Raw genomic sequence first — 26,789 nt, 5'->3', positions numbered from 1 at the left:
AAATATGTAAAATCTATTAAAAATAAATCGTATTATATTTGTGAACCTATCAAAATTTTTTTAAGTATATTCATTGTACAATATTATTTTATAGAAATGCCCTGTATACTTAGTCTCCTAGTATTTTAATTTAATTTAGTTAACTTAAAAATAATTATATAATATTATTATACTATATGCAATAAAATAGTATAATTATTATCAAAAACTTGACTATCATTTTATAAAATGTACTCATGGAATTTAAAGTATCAGAAAGTTGTAATAAAGTTTATCTTAAATTTATAGCAAAGCAAGTTACAATGACAAATATATTAATTGCATCTTTATATACACAAAGATATTCATGTACGTAGGTTAAATATTAAACTTTTATTGTTAATTGTATTTATTATTTAGCAATAACGGAACTATTGTTTTACTTATCATGTAACCATATAACCTCATTTTTTGTTGTAAGCTAATAGCCCTACGAGTGGAATCTGTACCATGAATTTAAAAAAAAAATAATAATAATAACGTATTTTTATAGCGTACCTACCGCATATATGTCTAAATAAAATAAAAATAAAATATTTGCGATATTTTGAACCTAAACCTTAGACTATCTACATAAACCTAAGACTATCTACATACTACTACCACGCTTTTCAGTCGTTCGATGGAATAAATAATATTACAATATTATCATGTTATAAGACACGCGGGTATAGTTAGCCGTTATATTGTTTTGCGTCGGAATTTTCTAGGAATCGATTATTCAAACAAAGGTAAAATGACTGTAACTCGTATTTAATAGCATCGCGAAATTATATTTTACTACCAACTGAACTGTGTTCGTTATGATTTATTTATCGTTAAGAAGCTTTTTGTCGGGAGGGCACTTGCACGTGTACACCTACTCCCTCCGCACTGCATGGAATACCAGAATGTGTGTTTTTGACATGCACACATAGTCCGCCTATTGAATAACTCCAATTTATCTCCACTTTACGGTGCGCGCGTACATCGATTAGAGTTTACTGCCAGCAGTGCTTTAACAACAGTATCGAACAATAATAGAAGCCAGAATAATATATTATGGAATTTATTTGATATTCCGTAATAATATCATTAGGTAGGTACCTACCACCGCCGTACTTGAGTTGCGCAGTGAAATGCACTTATATATTCTCACTTTAAATTTCACTCCGGCGAACGACTGAGTGTTGAAAAACATTTAATACTCGGTGCTACAAATCATAGCATATTGAATTTTCGGTTTGTGCGTGTTTGGAAAGGGTGCGAGACGATTTAAATCCGAGTTATCCTCAAAAACACATGGCATGGATCCATCGATAGTTTATCAGCAGCCTCTACCTCTATGCGCCGATATTGCCGGACAATTTTATTCAAATGGCAATCATTTTTAATCGTTTAATCGCAGCTGTTGCCCGCAGACGGAGAAAATGTATTTTTAATTACGCGCCTACCCGACACGACTGAGAGGGTCGTGATTTACGGTGGTCCTTGTTCCGTGAATAGTTGTACTTGCGACGGAATATTTTATCGTTTATTGCCTCGATTTGCGGATCGGACGCCGTTGCCGAAGAGCAAAAAGTTGGCGATTTGCCTGCGCATGAGCATGGCATAATTTAATATAATAACAATATTATAACGTATGAAAATTCGTATCCAGAGCCGCCGCTTGGGATGCGGACATTGACGCATGTTTTACACTTCCGATTTATCTGTAACCGTCGTAAAAAATAAATTGACAATACACATTTTCTCATAACTCATTACACGTATAAAACAGCGATACAGCGTACGAACCCGCACATCAATTTTGAAAAGCTGAAAGAAAAACTAGCATCTGTGCAAATCTCCGTGATCGAAAATGTATATTATATATTTTTTCACGCATTTTATTTTTACAATGCATTTTCACGGTGGTGTCGCGGGTAGTTATGACTTCGTCCTTAAGTCGTTGGATTACGGATGTTCACTATGTCAAAATCATGGGCTGTATAGAATGAATTTCAAATCTACTATAATTATAATATTGTATATTATTGTAATCCGTAGTGGGAGTTGTATTACGTTTTTTAACTAAAATATCAATTCGTTTTTGTGCGATGACTTAAAAATTATTAGTATCCATTAGTTATGGACGTTTCCAGTCAGTATGCAATGTATTGATCATGATTTCTTAATATTTCATATGTTGAAACACGTAATATGTTTAATATTAAGTCAGCGAAATTAATACATTATCAATACATCATTTATCATTAATATATTTAGTTAAACACTTACGTCATTTTTGGCGATTATAAATAATTATTACCTATGGCGCTGAACATTCCCAACCAGTATTATACATAATATTGAACATGATTTTTCAATTTTTTTTTTTCAACTGTACGTAACATGTTGTATGTTTATGTTAAATTTTTATCTTAATTAATATTAAGTATATGAATTTAATACATTATGTTTTATACGATATTTCACTAAACAGGAGCTTATTAAAATATATAGTTGAAATCGTTTTCACACTTGGTTGTTTTCTGAACTTTGATACTTCACTTAAATATATTATTGGTACTAACTTGTTATGAATAAACTTAAATAAACTTATAATCCCCGTATGTTTCGGCTTGTGACAAAAATTAAGTATAATAATGGTTTATTGTAGATTTTATATATTTACGTATATATTACTTTAAGTTAGCACCAACCTGTTCAACCATGGTGTATAAAACACACTATGAAACGCGGAAAATTCTGACGTGTAAGTATGAAGTCATTACGGCACACAAAACAACTGTTTGATTGATTGAAAAATTATTTTTTCCGATCTAAATATGAAATTGAATTTTTCATAAAAACGAAATGCATAAACTAATTATATTATTTACGAATATGTGACAATTGCAAAGTCCCATACGTCACAATGAATTATGCTGATTATCCTCTAACTAAAATTATTAATTATTTATCATTCGTCTATTAGTCAAATTATACTGAACATATTTAAAATAAAATTATTCAAAAAAAAAAAAAAAATGACTCCAATATACTAAAATTGACAGTGAAACAGTGATGAACAATAACCAAAAAAATTAAATGTGGGTACGAGGAAACAATAAAATATTCGTTGTAGTCAATAAAATAATATTTTATAATATGATAGAGGTACTAATATTCTTTTCACTTTATTATTGTGCTTTCACATTGGATTTTTATTCATTTCATGAACATAATATATTATGAATTGCAATAGTACAGTGTATATTATTACATTATATTTTCACAATGCCTGTCCCCTAGATATAGAATAACATTTTTAGTGGTCGGTTAATGGTGCTTACATCACTATCATCTCTTTCGAAAAGTTAATATCCGAGGAACCTTCAGTACATAAAATAATGTTAATTATTATTTATAGGTTGAAAGTGGGGTAAAATGAAAAAAAAAATGCAAATGCGTACCTCCTATATTATGTTTGCATATTAAATTATGTGTGATTAAACATTTTTGTTAGCTGTTATAGCCCCAAAAGCTTCACTGACATTCAATACACTATATTCGTATTCGATAGAGTGATATGTTTTTAAATATAATAGAAATACGTTTTGCTAATGTAAGTTTTTAAACTTGTGGTAATCCCATAACAAATTTGAAGAGTATGATTAGAGATATTTTATTTCCTAATGACCTCTCCATCTGTGCTTGAATAGTGATGTAATTAAACTAAAGAGGTACACTTACAAAGAGTGCTTATTTAATAGTTAAACACAGTTAACAACGCTAATATGTGAACAGGCGTTCAGAGACATATTATAATATAAACGATAATATTCTAAAATAAACATTTATGCTTTTTTAATTATTTTAAAAACTATATAAGACCATACAATTTGAAGAACGTGTCTTTTGTTAATTGAAAATATAATGTTTTATTCTAATACACAAAATATTGTTCAAACTTATTTAAATATTTTTAAAAACGATAAATATCGTTTTATAAATCAAAAAATTATTTGAATTTTGTGTTAACCTATAAAACTGTAGATCGAAATTAATACAACAATAAATAAATAAATCATATACATTAATATAATGTATAATTATAATGTATAATACTAATGCATAATGTGCTGAACAAATAATAGATACATACCAATGAATTCCAGACCACTAAGTTTCCAGGTTCCTGTCTTTGTTACCAATATACTGCTGGGACAAACATTGTGGTGGTGGACTTGAGGTGATAAAAAATCAAGGGCTTCGGCAATCTGAAAATCGTTAAATTAAAATTGTATTTATGTATTTACAATTTAAAAATTTTTGACATCTTACATGTTATGACTACTTACATATTGTATTTTCAATTATAGTGATTTGATGAGAGATGTTTTAGTTTCTAAGTAAAGTGATTTCATTTATTTATATTTTATCAATCACCTATTATGGCAGACAATGTATAAAATATTAATATCACAACCTTATTTAGAGTGATGAATTATTTTTTTATTTTAAAGTTATTTGAAAACTGTTTTATAAAATATCGAAAAATAGCAACAAATTCATTTTTATTTTATGATGACGTTATTTAGATATTTATTAAAATGTAGTTTATAGTTTTTTATATTATCTTTTAGTAGGTATCAAACTAATATATTCAAAACAATAGGAGAAAAAAATAATTTATAATCGTTTTTTGGCAACTATTCAATGTTTAGATTGTAAAAACACAATAAACAAAGCTTGGAATACAAAAATCTACACAAAAAAGGTCTTTCAGCTGCAAGAGTTTATTATTTCTTCTGTTTAAAATTTCAATTAATAATACATTGTATTTTACAAACGTAAGTACAAAATCATAAACTGCAGTTCAATCTACCTGATCGTATTTTTTTAGATGTTGTTTGATAAATTATTAATTTGTGTACAACGATTTATTAATGATATTTATTTTAAATGTTTATATTGAACATTTTTATAATTAGTTTTTTCAGGAATCTATTTAGTATGACTCACTTCTTACAAGATTAATTCAAATAAGTAGCTCGTGTCCGAGTTAGATATGTTTGTGTTTGGATTCAGGAATAAATAAATGTGTACTTAATATCAAAATTATTTTATGAATGGGATACCAAAAATAGACTACGGGTTTGAGAAAATATTATATAAACACGTAATATTTATGCAATTATAACTTATTCAGTAACTCGTATTATAAAATACCACAATCTGTAAATACTAACTGGATAATAGCTATATACATTCATAATACATTAAAATATAATAAATATTAAGACTTTTTTAAATAAATATTATTAAACTTATAGTAAATATTCATGTACAGTATACTATTGAAAAATTGTCATTAACTTTTTATTTGCCAGAGAAGCTTTTAACTTTTATACCGACGAAATAATTTATTTTGCTGTGCTCTTTCCTGTCAATATTCAACAATAAAATTTAACCAGGCAGATGAGTTGAGACATCTTGATATGAGTTCTGTATTTTTTTTTATTTTGTAAACTTCGTTTTGTGGTTGATATAACATTTTTAATAAAAAAGGATTAATAATGATTGTTGGATAAATATTTCCTTAATTTCCACTTGACGATAAATTAATGTTTTCAGAATTCTTAAAGTTGCCTCATAACTAATATTTTCATAAACACAGAAAATATTTTTTGTTCTGTCTTTTCATGTTTTCATAATACCCGATTTCGGATAAAAATGAAGAAGTTTTTTTTGGTGGCAAATTGTTTATTTTTGTTATAAAAACCATCAAATTTTAGATGTTTCAAATTGTTTTGAATATTTTTTTTGCAACACTCACCGGACCAATCATTTTAAATTGATTAAATAGGTGCAAGACATCGTTGCACCGAAATATAAATAACACTTACTCAATAATTTTTATATTCAATAATGAATTAAAATAATATGTATCATACTTTTTTAATGTTACAATTGACGTTGTAATCAATAATCAAAAATCTTCATCGTCTAATTTGTTTCACATAAGTATTATTATGAAAATGTATGCGGTTATACCATCATTATTTTTAATTCATTAATGAATAATAAAAGTAAAAATGTAACTTTATTTATCCCTGAATGAATATTTTTTTTTATTAAAAATAAAACTTTGCATGCACTTAATTATAGTACATCATTCACTGTAAAAAAAACATACAGCCAAGGGATTAAAAAATTTTTTTTATATAAAATAGATATAAATTCATCGAACAATATTTAAAACATAAATCTATAAAACTAAATAAACATTGCGTAGTTTAGACAGGGCGGTTCCTAGGGCAGAGAGAGTGGGGCTCATGTCCCAGGCCCCGCGTTCTCACCAAAAATGACAAGGGCCCGCTATTATGGATACAATACAAATTCAAGTTGATGAGCAAAACCAAAATGTTTATTTAAATCAAATTTTTAATGAGTTAATGATTAAAGGTGTTTGAGTGGTTGCGTTATTAGTACGAAAAAGTGTCAAACAGGAAAAACTTTTAAACCACCCGTAGAATAGTCGGATTCCGTTAATTTTTTTAAATTTCAAATAAAAAGAAATTTTTCAGGTTGAATCAAGCCCGATATTTTAAATTAATATTATAGAAGCTAAATTATGAATTTGAATAATATATAACATTCTTTACTTTGCAAACGTATTATTTAGCATTATTTAAAGTAAAATGAAAATTCGGTCTCTAACCCGACCCAAAAAAAGTTCTCATCTTTCAAATAAAAAATAAATCATCAAAATTCGACTTATAAATAAGATGTGATAATTTTCCTGTAAAGTAATTTTCGTTGATATAATAAACCGTATAACCTAAAATCTATATAACCTCCCTGAAATAGGTATCGGGAAGTAGATTAGTGGATAATGATTAATGATTATAATTAAGGTAGCAAAGTAAAACATAAAATGTAATTTTAAAATTATTAAAACTCAATTTTTAAAGCTGAAATTGATAAAAAAAAAAAAGTAAAAAATGCATTCTGTCCAAAGAAAAAGACACCATTTTAGCTATATCTAATGGGTATCTATAGAAAAAGAATTCTAACCAACTAAAATATAACGATATTATTCACACATTTGCTGATTTAAAAAGTAAATTTATTTCTATTAATTTTTTATAATATTCGTTTACTTTTTAGTTATCGACTTCTTTTATCAGTAGATATAATTACCTATATTCAGTTTAACTACCCAGTTTAAGTCAAAGATTCGTTGTGATATTAATTTAATTACTTATTCATATTGTTGTAGGTACAAGGTAGTATATTTTTGTCGGCCCATCATACAGGGTTTCTCGACAATAATGACATTTTAGGGCCTGCAATTTTACTCTGCCCCAACCCTCGAAAATCGACAGGACGGACCTGAGTTTAGAAGTCAAGTATTGATCATTTGTTAAAATATGCTCACTACTGATCGATACAATTTTGGAATTTTATGAATCATAACTTCATAAGTTATGATATTATGATTGAAACCACAACGACAAACCAAGGTTCCACTAAACAAATATTTTTTTTCGAGAATTTCGAATGCTGGCATTTCGTTTCAATATCAAAATATACTGTGATTGATGCTTAAATATTATATTGAAATAATTTAAAGTTATTTTTGTGAAGTACTTACCTGCTAAAATTTATTTACAATCAAAGAAAAAGCTTAGCAAGAACTAACAATAAACGTTAGTCTTACAAAAAAAATTCTTAGTAGCAATAGATAAAAGATAAATCAGAACAACTTTGAATCTAATACGATAACTTTCCGCTCCTCATGTCATTCAGTATTCTTGATGGAAATACGGAAACGATACGTCAATAAAAATCAGGAAAATGCTTTGAGTATGTAATAGCTTGAGATTACCAAAGTTATGTTTAGGTTGCATATTCCCTCAGGACCCAACTTGTTGAGCTATCAATTTAAATTACAATATCCAGCTAAGCAAGCTTTTGTCGTTTGTCAATATAGTTTAGAAGTGGATTTAATGAGCATAATCTGAGTACGTGGATACTTGGGTAAACACGATGTTATTTACTGTACTTATACCAAAAACAAATACAAACCATGTAACATACGATTAAGGGTTCTATTACATATTTTATAGATATGTATTTATCATGAGTTATTATAATATTTGTTTTAATTAAAAATATAGTTTCTATGCATAATCATAAGTCGAGTGAAAACGAAAAAATAAAATAAAATAGACAACAGTTCAATAAAAGTTATTATTTTATTTCACATTGTACGTGTAAGCCTGACATTAGCATTTTAATGTTAAATGACTAGGAGGCTTTGTTCCTTGCTTTCTTTGCTTGCCACACCTTGACAACCAATATCAAGTAAACACATTCTGAGCATTGAAAGAAGCGAGTGCGAATAAATTACTATAAACTTTGATGTTTTGTCTGAAATGTTTATTGATTTCACTATAGGTACAGTAAATCTTTCAATTCATGCTGATAGACATTGTGTTCAGGGAGTTTAACTTTTCCACGGCAAAACCGAGTGTTTGTAGCTTTCCCTTTTTTAAAATGAAAAGGAAAAGCATTACAATATTGACATTTTTTTGTCATATCACTGATATGTAAATATTAAGGCTCATTCTCTAATTTTTGTTTCTCGATTTCTTATGTTGATACTATTCTCTTGTTTGTTCATTCTTCTCACTATTTTTTCATTATATTTTTGATATTGTTCTTTTTATTTTGAAACGCACGTAGTCTTTATTTGATATTTGAAGCCTCTTTCTATCAATTTTAAAATAAAAATGTACAATGAAACTCTAATATATTTGATATTTAGTAATTATTTGAAGAAATTTATTAATTATTGATTTTTTTTTTGCAATAGAGACATGAAAAATATAGTTTCAGATAATATTTAAGACATTATAAGCTAATAGTTGAAGTAATGGTAATGTTTTAAAGATCTATGATACTTGATGTGCCAACATAAACGATAAAACAATTTTTATAATGATATTTGAAATGACGTGATTAATTTTCTGTACGACTTTACCATGAAAAATTATTGTCTACGTTTAATTCCGTATTTAATCACAATACACCACAAATCTTTGTTTAATCAAATAATATAAAACTCTTATATTTATAATGCACAGTTGATTTCTTATCCTCCAATTCAAGAGTATAATACTGCTGTTAATTCATTTCATTGGGTTATTAATTGAAAACCAATTTTAAAAACTACGATAAACACACAAATTACATCAAGAGGAAAAACCAGTTGTAATTTGACATACAAATATCCGTTTATGTGTTGAGGTGTATTTAGTAACTTTCATCACTAAATTAAAAGATTTCTAAAATTTATGTGTGAAAACGACAAAATAAAAATCAAAAACACATTTCATTATTTCCAACCTTATAATATAGGTACTAAAATAGTTTGTAGTCACTGCTTCCGATATAGGAAATATAGGCCACTATCGAATTTATATTTAAGACTCTCGTTCAGCATATAGCCAAGTGCGCCATATACATGAATTCCCACACAGATTTTTGCAGAGATTTAACAGTACTTAAATAACTCGTAAATTCTTGACGTAAACATAAAAATAATCATCAATTTTAATCCCAGCGGAGCCGGTGAATAACAGCCAAATGGTTGTTATCATCCTAAACCCCGAAGAACATACGACAGTTTCACTGTAGATCATCTCTTGTCAGATCCATTTCCGTCGCTGTTTAAGTTCTAAGAGGACTTAAGTCCACCATAAATCCCTAGCTTACACTTTTCTGTTCAATTTTTAATATATCTCATCCTAAATTAAACCTCATCGATTCTAATTGAATTGTACTCGTTCACATTCACGTATTGATTTCGTTTCTTCATAGGATCAATATGTCATCTTTGATATTTCTTATTTTTGATCTACACTGTAATATTGTCACTACCCCGTTACACCAATTCGGGTAACTACGCTGACAGTTAGGTCTTATACGACCATCACAATGTGCCGTGTACGAGTATACTGAGAGAACCAAGCGTTCAGAATTTTCTTGTTATTCATCAAACTAAATATTATTGTTTAGATAAAACAAATTGACATCGATTTATAATCACATCGTATTAAGCTATCCTAGCAAGGATTTTATAAAATGCAAATTTTAAAGAGATATTCACACAAAGATTTTGATATTTAAGATGGAAACAGAAAACATTTTGTTTTGTTTATAAATAGTTTCCATTGGTTAATCGGATATATGAGGTAAATGTATGCATCGAATAGTCACATTTATTTCTCAAAGAAATTATTAGAAGAAACTATATCTAAAAAAAATATGAGCATATTATATAATATATTATAATAATTTTATCTATGTGTTTGTTTCCAATTGACTTAAAAACTACACTACCAATTTTGACAAACATTTTAGAGATTATACTTAGAGATATTAAGAAAGTTTAGACTGGTTGGAACCAGTAACCACGTTAGAATATTACTATGATCTAAAATACCCGAGCTAAGATACACTAAGACCGAGATACACGAACATCATAACTCCATATTTAATATTTTTTCATTTTTTTCTAGGTGAAGTTTGGTTATACGGCTAGAGTATATTATATATGTATATGTAAGTATACTACTATTTTTTTTTATGAATAGTGTTGTAAGTACACCATACTTTGAGTTTAATTATTTTGAAGGCCATTGACAGCAACATTATGTGAAAAAAACATATCAGTTATATCATTAACACCATAAAAATAAAAATTGCGTTGCCAGCCGCGATTGCAGGTATGCTGTAGACCCAAGGTTTTTACAAATTTAATAAAAGCGTTTAATTGCATTTATAACACTTGTCACACATTTTTTAATAATTACGACCAAGTAGATATACTTTTTTGAGCATTATGAATTGCACGAATAGTTTGTAAATGTTTGATCAATATTTAAAATATTAAGTACTGATATATATATTTAATTCATTTATATATAAGTTGCTTCAAAGGAAATTTATAATTCACTTTTAGATTAAAACAAACAATCTATATATATATTGGTACAGTCCTTTTTAAGAGATTTTCTTTAAGCACAATTAGATTGTGTATAATTTAGTCAGACTAAGCAAATTTTAGCGAACTGTAATAGATTTATAAATAAATAATAATTCAATTTAGAAAATAACGACCACAAAAATATGTCTTTGGTATCTATTGCAGAATTCTAGCAATGACACAAATAAATAATAATGTATCGATCTCTAGAACTCATACATTTAAAATATGACAGGAATTTATAGTGAGAAATAATTTTAAAATACCTCCATAATAGTCCATATTATATAATATTATTATAGTTTACTATAAGTTATTGATTGAAATAAATTATTAAGACTTATAATAATCTTCATGTGCTGGATGCAGAGTTGAAATATGTACATTATAATGAACATGGTAAACGAATAGAATATGTTAATTATAATTCAGAAGTTAATTGTTGCAAGAGCAGTTGGCTTAGTACAATACTACCTAAACAAAAAACAGTCCATCTGACAAATTTTCTGAGTACCATAATGGCATAATCTATATTTATTATTTTATGAAGAAGTCATAAAATACACATTTTTTTAATATACATACAAGTAAAATTTGTCAGTGTGACTTATCACAAATTCCCTTCATTATATATATCATAATGCTTATATAGTTATAATATCACATGAAGTAGCCAAACTCTAGCTAACATTGATCAGGTCTAGGTTACAGAATAAATGAAAGAAACAGAGAAAACTTCTGGTCGGTAATTTCACGATTGTGAGACTTGAGGATCTCAGTCACTGGCGAAGAGAAATCTAAGTTTTCATTCCCCATCAAACAAAATGTTATAACCTATTACACTATCCTAAAGTTCTTGTCACTGGTTCTCCAGGTTAGGGGTTGGGCACTGGAATAAATTACTTACAGAATTCATGCATAACGTCAATACTGGGACTAGATAGTAAGTTTTAAAATACTTGATATAGGTAAAAAATAGTTTTTTAATTAGAATATTGTATTGACTCTGTTTCCTAACCTTTGTTAACCTATCGTGAAGTTGTAATATGTTATGTACTAAATATAGTTGGTGCAGTAGACGTGACACTCAAAAAAGTCAGATAGGATGATACTAGAACTACCAAAATGTCACAAACAATTATTTTTAGCAACGGATATAAACAAGATCACGAATTATTAAGAGCTGAATTCACAGTACACATGCATCGATTGTATATGTGATGAATGATTTAAAAATATTAAACCAAGTCATCTAAGAATATCAACCATAACCTATGAAAAAGTTAAATGTAGGTAGTATGACTAAAGTTAAGTTTTTACACATCAACTGATTAGAAGGATGAGGAATTTGTTTTATGTAAATCTTGTAGATATTTTTTATTGTTTGAGTTTTTTTTTATAAACTCCAACATAAATTTGATTCTATATAGCTATGTTATAAATCTTAAATTAAAATAATGCAGTTCACTCGTATACAATAATTCGTACGGAAACTATATCATGCGTTAATATTGTTCAACTTTGGGTCACATAATCCCAGCTTTTGGGAAAAAAGGAAAATAGAATAATGTTATGGTATTAAAATTTGTTACGTCCGTTGGCCAGATTTCATATTAAAACAATACTTCTTTGCTACGAGATTTCCTTGTAGCTGGTTTACATTGGTTTTACCATAATTTTTACTCACTTATAAATATAATATGCGATTTTTCGAGAAAATATATTTTATTTATTTTACTTACAATGCAAGGAACTTTTAGATCTAACGGTATAGGTACATTGGTACACAATATATATGTGGCTTACTTTGACGCATCTTCTGATCCACAAGAAAAAAAAAAAAAAATAATTGCTTGCTATACTTATTCCGTGAGTGATTGAAAACAAATATTATCTGAATTTTAATTGGTTATTTACGTAATGTAAACACTTGCATTTCCTATGTTAGTATCTATTTGGTCGTTACTTATTAATGACTTGTTTTCACGTTTATTTACATAATACATGTTGCAGATATATTATTTCTTTAGTATTTCTATTATAAAAGAAACACAATATTAATAATGATGAAACATGTGTAAACTGTATTTTTTTTTCATTTATTTTTTTAACTAGGCAATCAAGTAGTTCATTAATAATATTATTATTTTTTAAATATTCTTAAAACAATAAATAAATAAAACAAACTAAGTGTACGGTGATATTATTTAAAAATCAATGCATTTTCTTAAAATTATTACCTAGCAAATGATTTTAAATCATATCTTATAATAATTTTAAAAAAAAAACACGTAGGTACCAATTGTCTAAGCTGCAGCTAAAATATATTATACACGGATTAATTTATTGTAAATTGTAATATTATAATAATACCTACTTTTGTCGGAGGTTTGTGTATTGATTTCGGACAATTTTAGGAAAAAAAAATGTCTGGTCAGAATGCTCTATATTTTATAATTATAATAAAAAACGTAGCTATACCACCTATCATCGCTGTGAACGCGCAGGTATTGATTATATTTTAAACGCAGCCAGACGGCACGCGAAAACCGACTCACCTGTCTGATGCCGTACTTGATTTCAAAGTCCAAAAAGTTGTACTCCCTCGCGTGCGCGGGCCGTGGCATGGCCGTGGTAGTAATGATGGACGCGCCGGTGGACGGTGGCCCGTTGACGGCCCGGCCACCGACGGACGCCTGGTACGCGAGTATGTTGGCCAGACTGGCGATCACGGGCTCGGCGGCAAACGCGAGGGTGTCGTTGCAGTCTTCCACGGAATGTACCACCTTGAGGATGAGTTTTGGCTGTCTGAGCATCTCCAAGTAGTGCACGCTCTTCTTCAATATCTCCGTCACCGTCTCTTTCCGCCTGGGCTTGTGCAGCTTATCGGCCAATTTTTTTTCGAAAACGAATATCGATACCTCCTGCAATCAAAATAACGTGACGGTCAAATTATTATAATTTGTTACAATATGAAATGACGCAGTGTGATGCAAAGCGAACTCATTTGTGAGAACAGCGGTGGTGGTGGTTTTCGAGTGGTTTGACTTGGAGTAATATTTGGGTACAAACAAATCGATGGGCGCCCCTCACATCTCAATATACTTTTATTGGTCAGAGGTATGAGGGGATGGTTGGGGGGGGGTGGGCCTTACACAAAAACGATTTGTTCAAAGGCTTAAGATCGGGAACTAATTCGAATGCAAATTGCATTTTTTTCTGAATGACCTTAAACATTTCTTTCCAAGAACAATGTTTATTTCATACAACAAGGAATCGGAAACAGAACTTCTATTTTTCCATTTTTCGATATTTGCAGCGCATTTTATGTTTCTAAGTCATTTTTATATAATAATGGTTCGATTACACGATTCGATAACAACTTAGTTAACCTTCATTCTCATAAACAAAAAGAAAAAATTATTTATTTTGCTTTGTGTATTGGTAATGAAATGTATATGTAATGACAATACACATTTTTTTAATGTTAAAAATAATTTTAAAAGTACTTTTTAGTTCTTTTTTTAAAAACAATTCCTGTTACGATTACATTAAATCGTATTTTTGTAAGGAATTTTTCTTGTTCTTTAAAGCATCCGTTCCTTAAATTAACTACTCTTATAATGTTTATGTTTTGTTTGATGTAGGTATAATAATAATATTCTGCTAATAATATGCATAATATAAATATCTTGATATTAATCGATATTTAAGTACCTATGTAAAAGTTTATTCTTTTGTACTAAACTTAGATGATTTAATGATGTTTTATGTAGCCATTATATTTCCTGACGTACCAACTTGTTTTGCGTTACATTTTCCTCTCGATATTCAATGATAAAACTTAACGAGTTCGAGATGACTCGCTACGCGTTCGGTTTAATTTTTAATTTTAATAAGCTGCAGTGGGGTACTGTATAAATTAATGTATAGCGAAATATATCAATATGATATGGTTTAGTACAAATATATTCAAAATGTCCACTCCAGTACTTCACAATACATTGTTTTTTTCATCATTTTTAGAGTTGCATTGTTACTAATATTTTCATAACCACGGAAAACATTTTTTTGTGCTAAGTAAAGTTTTGTAGTTTTCATATGGAATTTATGGTAAAAATACAGAAGTCATTACTGATGGTGAATACGTATTTTTTTTAATGAAAACCGTATTTACTTTTAAAAGTTTGAATTTTTCTTTACACCATTAATTTAAAAAACAATTAAATAAACTATATAACAATAGTATGTGATTTGAAAATATTTAAGCTCAATCTTGTAAAATAAAAAAAAATGACAACAGGTATACATAACAATATAAACATAATATGGACCTTTCGTAATCATTCTGAAGGAGAGTATTTCCGTCCACTGAAAATCACTGGTATTGTTGATAATTCTTAGAACGCAATAAAAATATTTGATCTAGAATAAACTATGAAAAATAAACAAGAGCTATTTCCGGAAATATTAATTTGAAGAAATATGTATGAGAATAACAACAGGCGCATTCTCAATTCGTCTGTAATACTATTAAATTTAGCACAAAATAATGTACAACATAGTCTACCCGATCGTATTATTACTATGATACGTTGTTTTGATACTTATAAAGTTATAAATAATAAACATTTCTAAGAAAATTTACGCAATTACAATTGTTATTTAATTCCGATGGCTGAAAATGTTGTAAAAAATTCATGGAATGAGTTAGAATAAAAATAAAAAATAAACCATCTTTATCTTCGACTTAGGTAGTATACCTATGCGTGGTTAAGATATAGAATCAAAATAAATGTAATGAACTATACTATGTATATTCACATATTATTATGTATAAGATGCGTATGCCATTTTAATGTTTTAACCATGTTTTATTTAATTAGGTATACACAAACGGAGAAGTCCAAAGTAAGACCAGTGAAAAAAATTATATGTTTATTTTAATCCAATTGATTTTTACAGTTGGTTGTATTCATTTTCATTTTTTTTTTTTTATATAGTAGAACGTTTTTTTTTTAAATTTGGTCGATAGTCCATATTCGTTCTTTTATAATTTATAAATTTAGGAGATGTAGGTAGTTAGTTTAAGCCACACAGGCATAACCAAAATATTACAAACACAGTAATTTATTCTATTATTTAACTTATCGTGTAATATTATGTTTCTACTAGAATTGTAAAATAGGATCTCAGTGAAAACTTTTGTTACATAATTAGTATACTATGTTAATTATACTAACATGAGATAAAACTCACTTTTAGCTGATGTTATTGGATTTAAAAAGAATAAAAAGAATAAATATACAAATATTTTATAAGCCATAGGTAGAACTAGGTAAAAAAAATTCTATATTGTTGTACTATAATTTATAGCTATGTTGTCATTCTTATCAGTTATTTTTATGTAAGGAAGATAGTCTATATTAATTTTATCTTTACCTCATGTGTTAGTAAAATATTTTATACTAATAAAAAGTGTTATAAGTATAATGTATAAATCAGTTTAACTTTTAAATACTTATCAAGGTACTTTTAAAATAATTGTACATTGCAGTAGATTTAAACTTAATTATTATTGTTTGAAACAATTTTATACCAATAATGAATTTAAATTTCATTCGAAGTAACCTATAGAAATATTATAAGTAGTTTTTTGTAATATGAAATATCATAATACTATAATACTTTGTGTTTGATAAAATATTGTTACTTTGAAATTAATATTATAAAATAATCGGTAAAATGCTTGTTTTCCTTTATATCCGAATAACTGGTTATGTCTTTAAATTTCTTAAATTGTTTTCAATAGGTAGTTATATTTTGTCAATGAACCACAGCGTGCATAAAATGAATATTCAAAAACCATGAAAAGCAAGAGACAATAAATATGACTAAGGAGAAGACTCTTTGCAAACTAACTTGTATATTGATATTTATGAGTTTTTTTAGCGCAAAGTTTTATTGTGAAACTACAAACAAACAAAAAGTCAAATTTATTTTGAACGTTAGTTTTCACGCACCCTTCATCTATTATGATAAATGTTCTGTATTATTCAAGTATTTACGTGGTCATTCATTACATGAGGTTGGGAACTTAAAAGTATAAAAGACAAATGAATTATTTATTTGTGTAATATTGACATGCATGAATGGAACAGTTATCTTATTCTTATTATTATTTAGTTATCTATTTTTTCCACATATTTAAATAATTGAAATCATTAAGAGCCTCAAATATCAACCATGAAAAATATCATATAATAATGCATTTAATAAGCACATCACCTGAAACACAATATTGGGTAAGGAACTTAGTGGATGCGTGTGAATTAAGATTTTAAAATCTTATCAATTACTTTTAACGTTTAGAAAAACGAATCCTCATTGTCTGGCTTCTTTTTAACAACAAATGTAAATACAACTAATTAATATAATATATTTGTTGATTTTATCGATATGATAATAATTAGATTCATACAAAGATGGGGTAATCCCGAAGTTAATAATAGTTAAAAAGAACTTATTTTAGTTTATTAACTTAACTTACTCGGTTGTTAATTCATTAGTTTAATTTTATGTCAACTAATTTGGTCCTACGTTAACTTAAAACAATCAATACGTGTATTTATTTTTTATGTTCCCAATTAAGTTAGTTTTTAATTTATATTTCTGTTTATTACTGTATATAATGTCAAATTCATTGAATGCATAAAATGCCATTAGAAAAATAAGCATACCAAGCATTTTTGATAACGAAAAATTTCGTGTTATAATTTTAAAAATGAAAACTTATTTGTCATAATATTAATTAATAATAATATTGGGGAAACTCTGAACAATATTTTAATAAATTTACGACCTCGAGCACACAAAATTATACTTACAATGCTCATAAATGCGACTATCTTTAATTGTAGCCGTTAAAATAAATATTTATAATATAAATTATAGTATAATGTATTGATAGATACCTATAATATTATACAGTTTTTTTCATTTCCCGCAGTATTTTCAAAACAGTAGCTTAGTATTTAGCCCGATTGGTTGGGCTAAACTTCTTAATCTTTTTTTTTTTGTGAGTAAATTTACATTCGAATTTAGATTTAAATATGAAGAGAGTTCTATAAATTTCACAGGTATTAAAATATATTCATATAATATAATATATAACATTCATAAGGTTTATTAATTATTACTATCCATTATCCAACTGATCATCGTTTATATTAAAAGATTTTAATGAAATATTTTTTGAAAATGAACTTAGTTTATTAGTTTAATTTATGTCAGGTAATTATATTTTGTTACATAATTTTAAACTAACTATTGATATACTTGCTCACCAAGTCTAATAATTTAATTGAAAAAAAAGCGAGGATGGGATTTATATTGTGTCAGTGGGTGATTCTCAAAATCACACAGTTTCAAACTATCTTCGTATATGATTTATACTCGAATAATATTCTCTTTGGAAATATAATATAGTAAATAACTGTAAGTGTGACGAACGGACGGTGCTCATGGTCTACAATAGCATTCCTCCGAGAGGATCTTTGGTATTTTTATAAAAAGTCTCCGACAATACTATATGACCGTTTTTATATTTGCTTTTATAACTGTCTTCCGTGTAAAATTTCAGGTTTTTATGGTGCGTATTCCATTGAAAATTTCGTCTCAATATTGACTTCCCACGTCATGAACGTGGGTAGAACTGTTTACAACAGACGCTGCACAGGTGGCAATGCGGAATCTGGTTCAATCGAATATGCTGTGCAGCACACGTGTGGCTTGTGGTTGGAAAATAATTGATATTATTATGTAATAATGAGCGTTGTTCCGTAGGTGTCAAAAAAATGACAACTAAAATAACTATACGTGAAAGACTACACACCCGAGGGTCGCATGCCAGTTTTTTTTAAAAATTTCAGCAATTCTTCACAATTTTAAAATTATATTTTATACATTCGAACTCAAAATCGATGACATCTGGAAGATTTCACGGGTTCTAAGATTTTTATTATTTTAATTTTATCTTTGGATAACTTGTACTTTTTGGCCAGTCACTTGAACTTCGATTTAACCAAGTCTGACTGTATTTTAGTTGCCGCCTTAATTATAGTACTTTTCTCTCAAGCTTCTGCCCGATACCTATTTAGGTGTATTACATATATAAAAAAGGACTTATAAGGAACAATTCTTGAACCTTGTAGAATTGTCGAAATTTGATATTTTTTTTTGTATCAGAAAGAATAATACTTTTTATAGACCTCATTGAATTCCGATTTGTTAGGTATTTGATTTCAAATAATGGTTGAAAATAATTTGTAAAAAAGCATAAAATCTTCTATTTTTTAAAGACATAAAATAATCATAAAGTTTGAGGTTAAAATATTGAAAAACGAAGTTCAATATTCGACCTGTAACATATCACTAGGTATGAGTCCTAGTTATTAGTTTGAAAAAAAATTATTGATTCTACAGGACATGATTATTATTCCCGTAGGGCGTGGAGTGTATTTTTGTGAAAAAAAAAGAAATCGGCGCCGGGTGCCTTAACGGTTGCCTTAATTTTGCGATCCACGAGGTGACTATAGTCATAACATTTTCATGTCACCATCGACGACGAGGGCGTCATATAATATAACCTGGTATACGGTATATATGTTAATGAGTCCTATAGCGATATCATAATATTTTGTCACCGTTTTAATTGTTGTGTGTGAGGAACATTATTTTACCTATATTACTCGGCCTGTTATTAAAATTAGTAGACCAATTATTAATAGTAGCTATTGTAATTTACTAAACATTACACCGGTGTAGTGTAGTTGAGTAGAGTAATGTTCTCTGTACCTTGGTATCCGTAACCAATTTATGCTCAATTTGGTCATCTGTCCCCCCCCTTCTCCGAACACGATTCGACCTCTACAAAGGTCCTATGTGACTATGCGAGTTTAATACGAGTATTATAACTACCTGTGTGGCTGTGTCGATGATTAATAACGTTTGTGTTTGATGAATGACAATATAATATTGTTATTTATTGTATTAACAAGTGAATTAGCTGACTTTGAGTTTGCATTGTTATATATTTAACGACATTTAGTGAAAAAAAAAAACCGAAAATTAGTCACTTAAATTAATGAACCTGACATTATAAAATTAATATTTTTATACGTAATTTTCGGTATTTTTTTTTACACAAACTAAAATTTAACTTTTCATTATTTAATTCCATAGAGAATTGTGTTTATAAACATTTTTGTGCATTCAGTTCAAGCACTCACCTCATGACATTTTTATATTACCTATCATATTTATTTTCTTTTTTTTACGCATAACAATACTCTCTGATAATAAATTATAATAATAAATAACATCATATTTTTGGTTAAGATTATAATTAGTTAAAAAGGATATTACTTGTTTTTTAAATATTTATATTTATATAATATTATATTAAATAACCAAAAATACGATAAGATCATACAAATATTGTCTGATTATATATGTAATAAAGGTAATTAAAGTTTCAATATCAAACATAAATTATAATTTTTTTTATCTTTTAAGGTTCTTAGTTATTAAAATATATATATAGAAAATTACCAGTTTGTCCATAATACAATAAATATATTATTAGACCTATCACTTTTAATAATTTTCTCAAAAAAAATACACAAGGAAAGTTTATAAAAATATTGTGTGTTTTCTTAAAATATAAATAAAGGTAAAAGTCCTCAATTTTATTTTATTCAATTTGCAATGTATGATAGTAAGATAGTAATTATATTTATTATAAGTATTACATGATATCATGACAAGTTAGTTTAATAGGAATTTCGCTCGTGTTTTATTGATTTTAATATTTATTGATTACACTAATTATAAATTAAACATCTTCGATATTCTTAATATCATATTATTATATACCTACATTTTAATGTATTCAAAATTGAATTTTTCAATTTCCATTTTATGTGCTTCCGTAAATAATAAATTGGTAACGTGACTAAAATAGCTAAAATGTTGATCAAAACATTTGGCATGTTTTTGATTTTATAACACAACTTACTTTTAAATTATAGATATTAATGCTGTATATTTTAACAATAATAGTGTGTTACCATACTTCCATATCAAATTAATTTACATGAAAATGAAAATGAATATATAATTTAGTATTTCATGCATGACATAGACGGTCCTTAACATGTTAACAAACTGATCAATATGTATAGTGCACACTGAATAATTCAAAATTAGACATGTGTACCTACTACCTATTCTATATACTTAAAAGTAAAATATCTAAGAAATAATTACAACAAAAATAACAGATTATATTGTTATACATGAATTGAGTGTAAATTTTCTTATAAAAAAATACTTATAGATTAAATACCAACCATACAAATTATTATTATAATATAATAAAATTATAAAACTATTTAATTATATTTGTCTTGATAAACAAGAATTCATTATATTATTGAAAAATATTTTTTTAACTATACAATATGACTTGTACATTAAATTACATGAATTAATGTATATCCACATTGTTTTACAGTTTTCCGTATTAGCTTTGCTAACTGTTTTAAATAAAAAAAACATAATGAAAATCATATAGCTTTAATGTTGTTTTATTTTTATTTTTATAATAAATAAATTTAATGGCTACATTTTTTTTTAGTAGATTCTATTAGGTAATAAAACACAAATTGCATTATACGGTTAAGGATTTTTTTGTGAGTGAAAAATATAATCATTTTTTTATTATTATTTTGTGCTATTTCCTAACACTATTATAATTTGAAAAGGTTAAATAATTAAACAATAGGTATATGATAATTTTTTGATTAACTAAAATATTTTGGTAGAGAAGGAATTAAAACGATTTTGCTTGCATTTCTATAAAATTCTGTCGTAACAATTTTTTATGCAAATCGATGGAACTTTAATATTTTACTACGGCGCATTGTATAGGCGATTTCGATATACTTACGCATTGCTGATAATACCTATATTATTATTATAGTGTGGTTGCTTGAACGATTTTTAATTTATTCAAAAATAAATAGGTAGTTAGTTAATTAAACATAATTATAGCGCAAGAATTTTTAAAACTCTACATTATAAGCATTCATAATCTAAATGAAAAATTACTTTTCCAGTAATCGGTCGTTGTTATGACAACCAACAACAGTTATTCTATTTTTAATATACATTAACATTACATTTAATGTAGGTAAGATAATAATAACCTGTTCAGACATTCTACACTTGAATAGTAATCATTTTCATATTTTTATATCTTTATATTTTTATATTCTATATAGTGGTTTATAAAATAAAAAAAAACTCAATCAACAACTAATAAGACTGTTATTGAGGAAATATAATATTAACGCATAAATTACAATAAAAAAATACTGACTATACTTAAGTATGGAAATATTATGCAGTTATAATATTTAAATTTTATTAATCAATACATTTTACGGGTAGTAAGCTTTTGCAGAAGAGTGTGTGATTAATTTTAACGTGAATTTGTATTTATAAAACTGAAACACATTTCATGTTTTTCAAAGTGGTAATAAGAAATTATAATTTTGCAATTAAATTGAATACCCGAAAAATAATCATATGTTTTTATTAAACATAGTTGTAATTATTATGTAAGAAAACGGTTTATTGAAAACTATTTGTGGTTAGAGTTCCCGTACGGAGGGATATAAACACTGTTCGCTAATTAAACATATATTATTTTATCGCCTGCGTCACGGATATAATATACGAATCGTCGAGCTGATAATAATATTATGTTCCATAGCGACCGTATATTATTATGTAATTGAAGTAATTAACGAGGTTGTGCTTGGGTTCGTCTCGTTTATCGACACATGCCGTACGCCGCATACGGTGCGCGCGCGTACACCATATATTATTATTATTATTATTATTATTATTATTATTATTATTATTATCATAACCGCCAATGGCAAAACGTATACCTACTACACTGCACTTGTATGATAATTACCATTGTTATTTTGCGAAAGCGAATGATTAAGACCGTATAATCAGGTCTGCGTGTGAGTTGGCTCGCACAAAGAGACGGCGTGCGGAGGACCACCATCCGTGCACCATAGTACATTATGAGGTCACGAGGGGTGGTCGGAGGGTGTGCAACCTCTTGCGTCTGTCGACAGTGGGTGGTGGTTGGTGATTATTATTCGGTAATATATAGTGAGGCGGTGGTGGCGCGACGGTGACGGAGGTGGAGACGGCCACGACGACTTAGACTTACGGTCCTTCGCGTGCTACAGTGCATTTTGCGTACGTACAATGGAGGCGCGGCAGCGGCGGTCACCATGTTTTGCATTGCTAACACGGAATAACGTAATGGGTTATAAATCTTGTTAGATCGCGTCAAAAGTCACGGGTGGTGGCCATGGGGTGGGTGACGGTGCTGCGGGCTGGTGAATGTTGGGAGTTTCCGGACGGCGAATATACCGTGGGACCGGAGGAATTTAATTTCGCGTCCGGACACCCTCCCGTCCACCCCACGCCACGCCACCCACACACCACCAAGGTATACACACAAGTAGCGCTCGCGCTGATAGTCGGGTGCAAAGTTATTATCCCTTCGCCCATTAATACTGCGGTGCCACCCGCACACGCAGTGTTACATTGTACTCGGAGGGTGACACGACAAAAACTCGGGCCGGTTTCGGGACGACCACCTATTTGTTTAAATACACGGAAAACCGCAAACAATCACTTTGCCAACGACATATTATTACTCCACGATTTGACAGATAAAATGCAAAAAGGGGCAATATTGACGTCGTGATGTATGTGCTACACGATAGAGGACATTTTAAGCTTTCAAAAGAAGAAGCGCTAGGGTATGGGTATCTGACAACTTGATAATGAAATATTTAATCATTAATTTTCGAGACAATGGCTAAATTTATCAACAGAAATAGCTAAAACCTATAGGTGCTCAACCGGTCTTTTTGTTTCGATACAAGCAATACAATTTGTGAGGGCTAAACGAAAAAACACTTGGTGATCCGTTCATGTACTTATTATTGTAACTTGTCATATTCTTAAGTTTCAATATAGGTGACACTGACGATCATCGTTTACCCCCAAAACTAAATCGTGATACGAGAGGTTCTGGAGGTTATTTTCTGCAAACGCAATAAATAATTAATTTAATTTCAAATATTCAAGCTAATGAAACTACTTAATTATGTATGAATAAACAGTTCTAAGTCAAATATCTAAAAACCAATAAAATAAATCATTCAAAATAGATTAACCCGGAATTTACAATAACAAAATACTTATTGAACTAAAAATATTGGGGTTTTTGAAAACAGCTCCCGTGAACCAGATATACCTACATTTTATCTAGGTATGCATAGATTTTGCGTGAATAAAAATTGTTGTTTTGGTAAAAACGAATAACTCCTGGTGACGTGTTTATAACTTTATTTTATTTTATTTTATATTATTTTCTTTCTCTGAAGGGATCTTGGAAAGATATATGCAATAAGGTATGCTAAAAAGCTTTGGTAACTAATGGGTTACAATTTTTAATATTTTTCTCAATCACTTTTTTTATTTCATACCTATTTCACATTTTTTATTTATTGTGAAAATAGTATCAAAGGCAGTTGTTTGAATAAATAGTGTGTAAGAGACTATTAGGGTAATATGATATAGAATATTAATATAATAATAACATAATATGAAATATGAAAAATAAATTAATGACCATTTCATTTCTGAAGCATTTATATTAACCGAAGGCCAAAGTTAAGAACTTAATATTATTGACATTTTGATTTTTCTCTCGAGAAAAAAAGAATGTCTTAGTTCCTTTTGTCTTTTACAAATGTTTATAATTTGCATAAACACCTACACATTATATTATTAATACGTTTTTTAGTTTTTAGCATAACTGCTGCAGGTGGTCTACGGGGTTTTCCCCGTTTTCTCATTATTTAACTTACACTAAATAACAGTAAATCACAGTGGCCCACCCAGTACGCACTTTTACTACAACTATAATAACAATTGCACATAACTACGATACTATTGGGCCCCTATTTGCACGGCTTACGTGGTAAAGTTATTGTGGTACAAATGTGGTCAATCCACGGCTCGGGTTCTCATGCAGCTTGTGTCATAAACGCATAAGCAGTGTAGTTGTGGCACGGATATCTTTAAAATGATCTAGACAAGATAACACTTAAACGAATAAAAAATTATCCAGAAAAAAAGGTAAGAAAATGTAAATTTTATCTGGATTAAAAACAGATAATTTCACAGTTTTTAGGTTTTTAAAGTCTTCATAAATTAAATTATAATATATATGCATAATGCATATTTATAAAATTAACGTTAAGATAATTGATTATATTACATTAAAATGCAATTTAGATTAAATTAAAGAATTTTAATAAAAAAAAGGAAAATGAGTGTTTAACACGCATTAAATTGATATTTTATATTATTCACAATATTTAATACACAATATGTTTGCACAACCATTTCATTTCTAAAGAACTTATAAGAATCAAAAGCCAGATGCCAAAGTTAAGAAGATGATCTGATATTATGGACATTTTGATTTTGCTCTTCTGAAAAGTAAAACGTATTTCTTTATAGTCCCATTCGTCTTTCAACTAAAATGTTTATTTGTGTATACACCTACATGCTATTTAATTTATACTATTCCAGGTGGCAAACAGTGTTTCCCCATTTTTTTTCATTATTTAACCAACACTAAAAAACGATAAATCACAGTCGCCCTCCCCTGCACACTACAGTTTACAACAATAACATTTTATTGAACAATATTACTATACTGTTTGGCCATTATTTGAGCAGGCTGAGGTGGTCAAACCGAGTCTCTCGTATTATCGCAAGACCCGAAATAATTTTACTAACATAATAATTGCTAATGATAGGTAGGTTGGTATTATACGAAGACAAAGTTATCACACACAAAATGTAATCTGGCATTATTGTACGTTATTGTATTGTTTCACATTCTACACATCTTATTGCATTTGATATTGTCTTATCTTATTTACGAGAATTGAGAACCTTTTTTTCTGCAGCCCTTGGTTCTTACATTGTTTTCATTATATGCGAGGTTCGCAACTACCTTGTCGCTGGCCATCTCTGGCAGTATATTTGCACTAGATGACCCTATGCACTTAATTGCTTATGAAAATGATGACTCATATACGATTCAAAATTTGTTCAATTCGTTATTTGATATTCGGTGAAACTGTGTACAAAAATAAAAATAAATGTTATAAGATTTAATTTTAAATCTTCTGATAGTAGTTGTTTTGTTTTTCTTATAGATATCTAACCAATATTGCTAACAGAAATAAACAAATATCATGTGATTATGATTTTAATTCAAGTGAGTAAAAAATATAGCAACTACCACATATAAATTAATACAGGTTAAAATTATGTTCAATCTTAATAATTACAAATTTTATTTTATGTAACCAGTAACAACCATTTATATACTGATAAAAAAATTTTAATTTCTACTAATTTTAAGAATTTCTATTATAATCTGTAATCAATAGTCGCCATTTATAAGCAACAATGAAGTTTTAGATTTTCATCCCGAATTTGAGCAACTCTTTAAAATACCATTTTTTTATAAATCCATTCTCAG

At 28.2% G+C, this 26,789-nt stretch overlaps 1 protein-coding gene across 3 annotated transcripts in view; it reads right to left on the bottom strand.

Annotated features, from left to right (window-relative positions):
* The window catches only part of LOC111034571 (SCY1-like protein 2), a 188,876-nt gene that overhangs the window by 81,086 nt on the left and 81,001 nt on the right, over positions 1-26,789 (bottom strand). For all 3 annotated transcript variants that reach the window (XM_022315851.1, XM_022315852.1, XM_022315853.1), the window contains exons 3-4: positions 13,621-13,986; positions 4,169-4,283 (exon numbers count right to left, since the gene is read on the bottom strand). In XM_022315851.1, coding sequence (XP_022171543.1) covers positions 4,169-4,283; positions 13,621-13,986 — 481 coding nt within the window. The remainder of the gene's footprint in view (positions 1-4,168; positions 4,284-13,620; positions 13,987-26,789) is intronic.

This window comes from Myzus persicae, unplaced genomic scaffold (genome assembly GCF_001856785.1).
Source record: "Myzus persicae strain clone G006 unplaced genomic scaffold, MPER_G0061.0, whole genome shotgun sequence".
Classification (NCBI taxonomy): domain Eukaryota; kingdom Metazoa; phylum Arthropoda; class Insecta; order Hemiptera; family Aphididae; genus Myzus; species Myzus persicae.
This window is presented reverse-complemented; position numbering and strand designations above follow the sequence as displayed.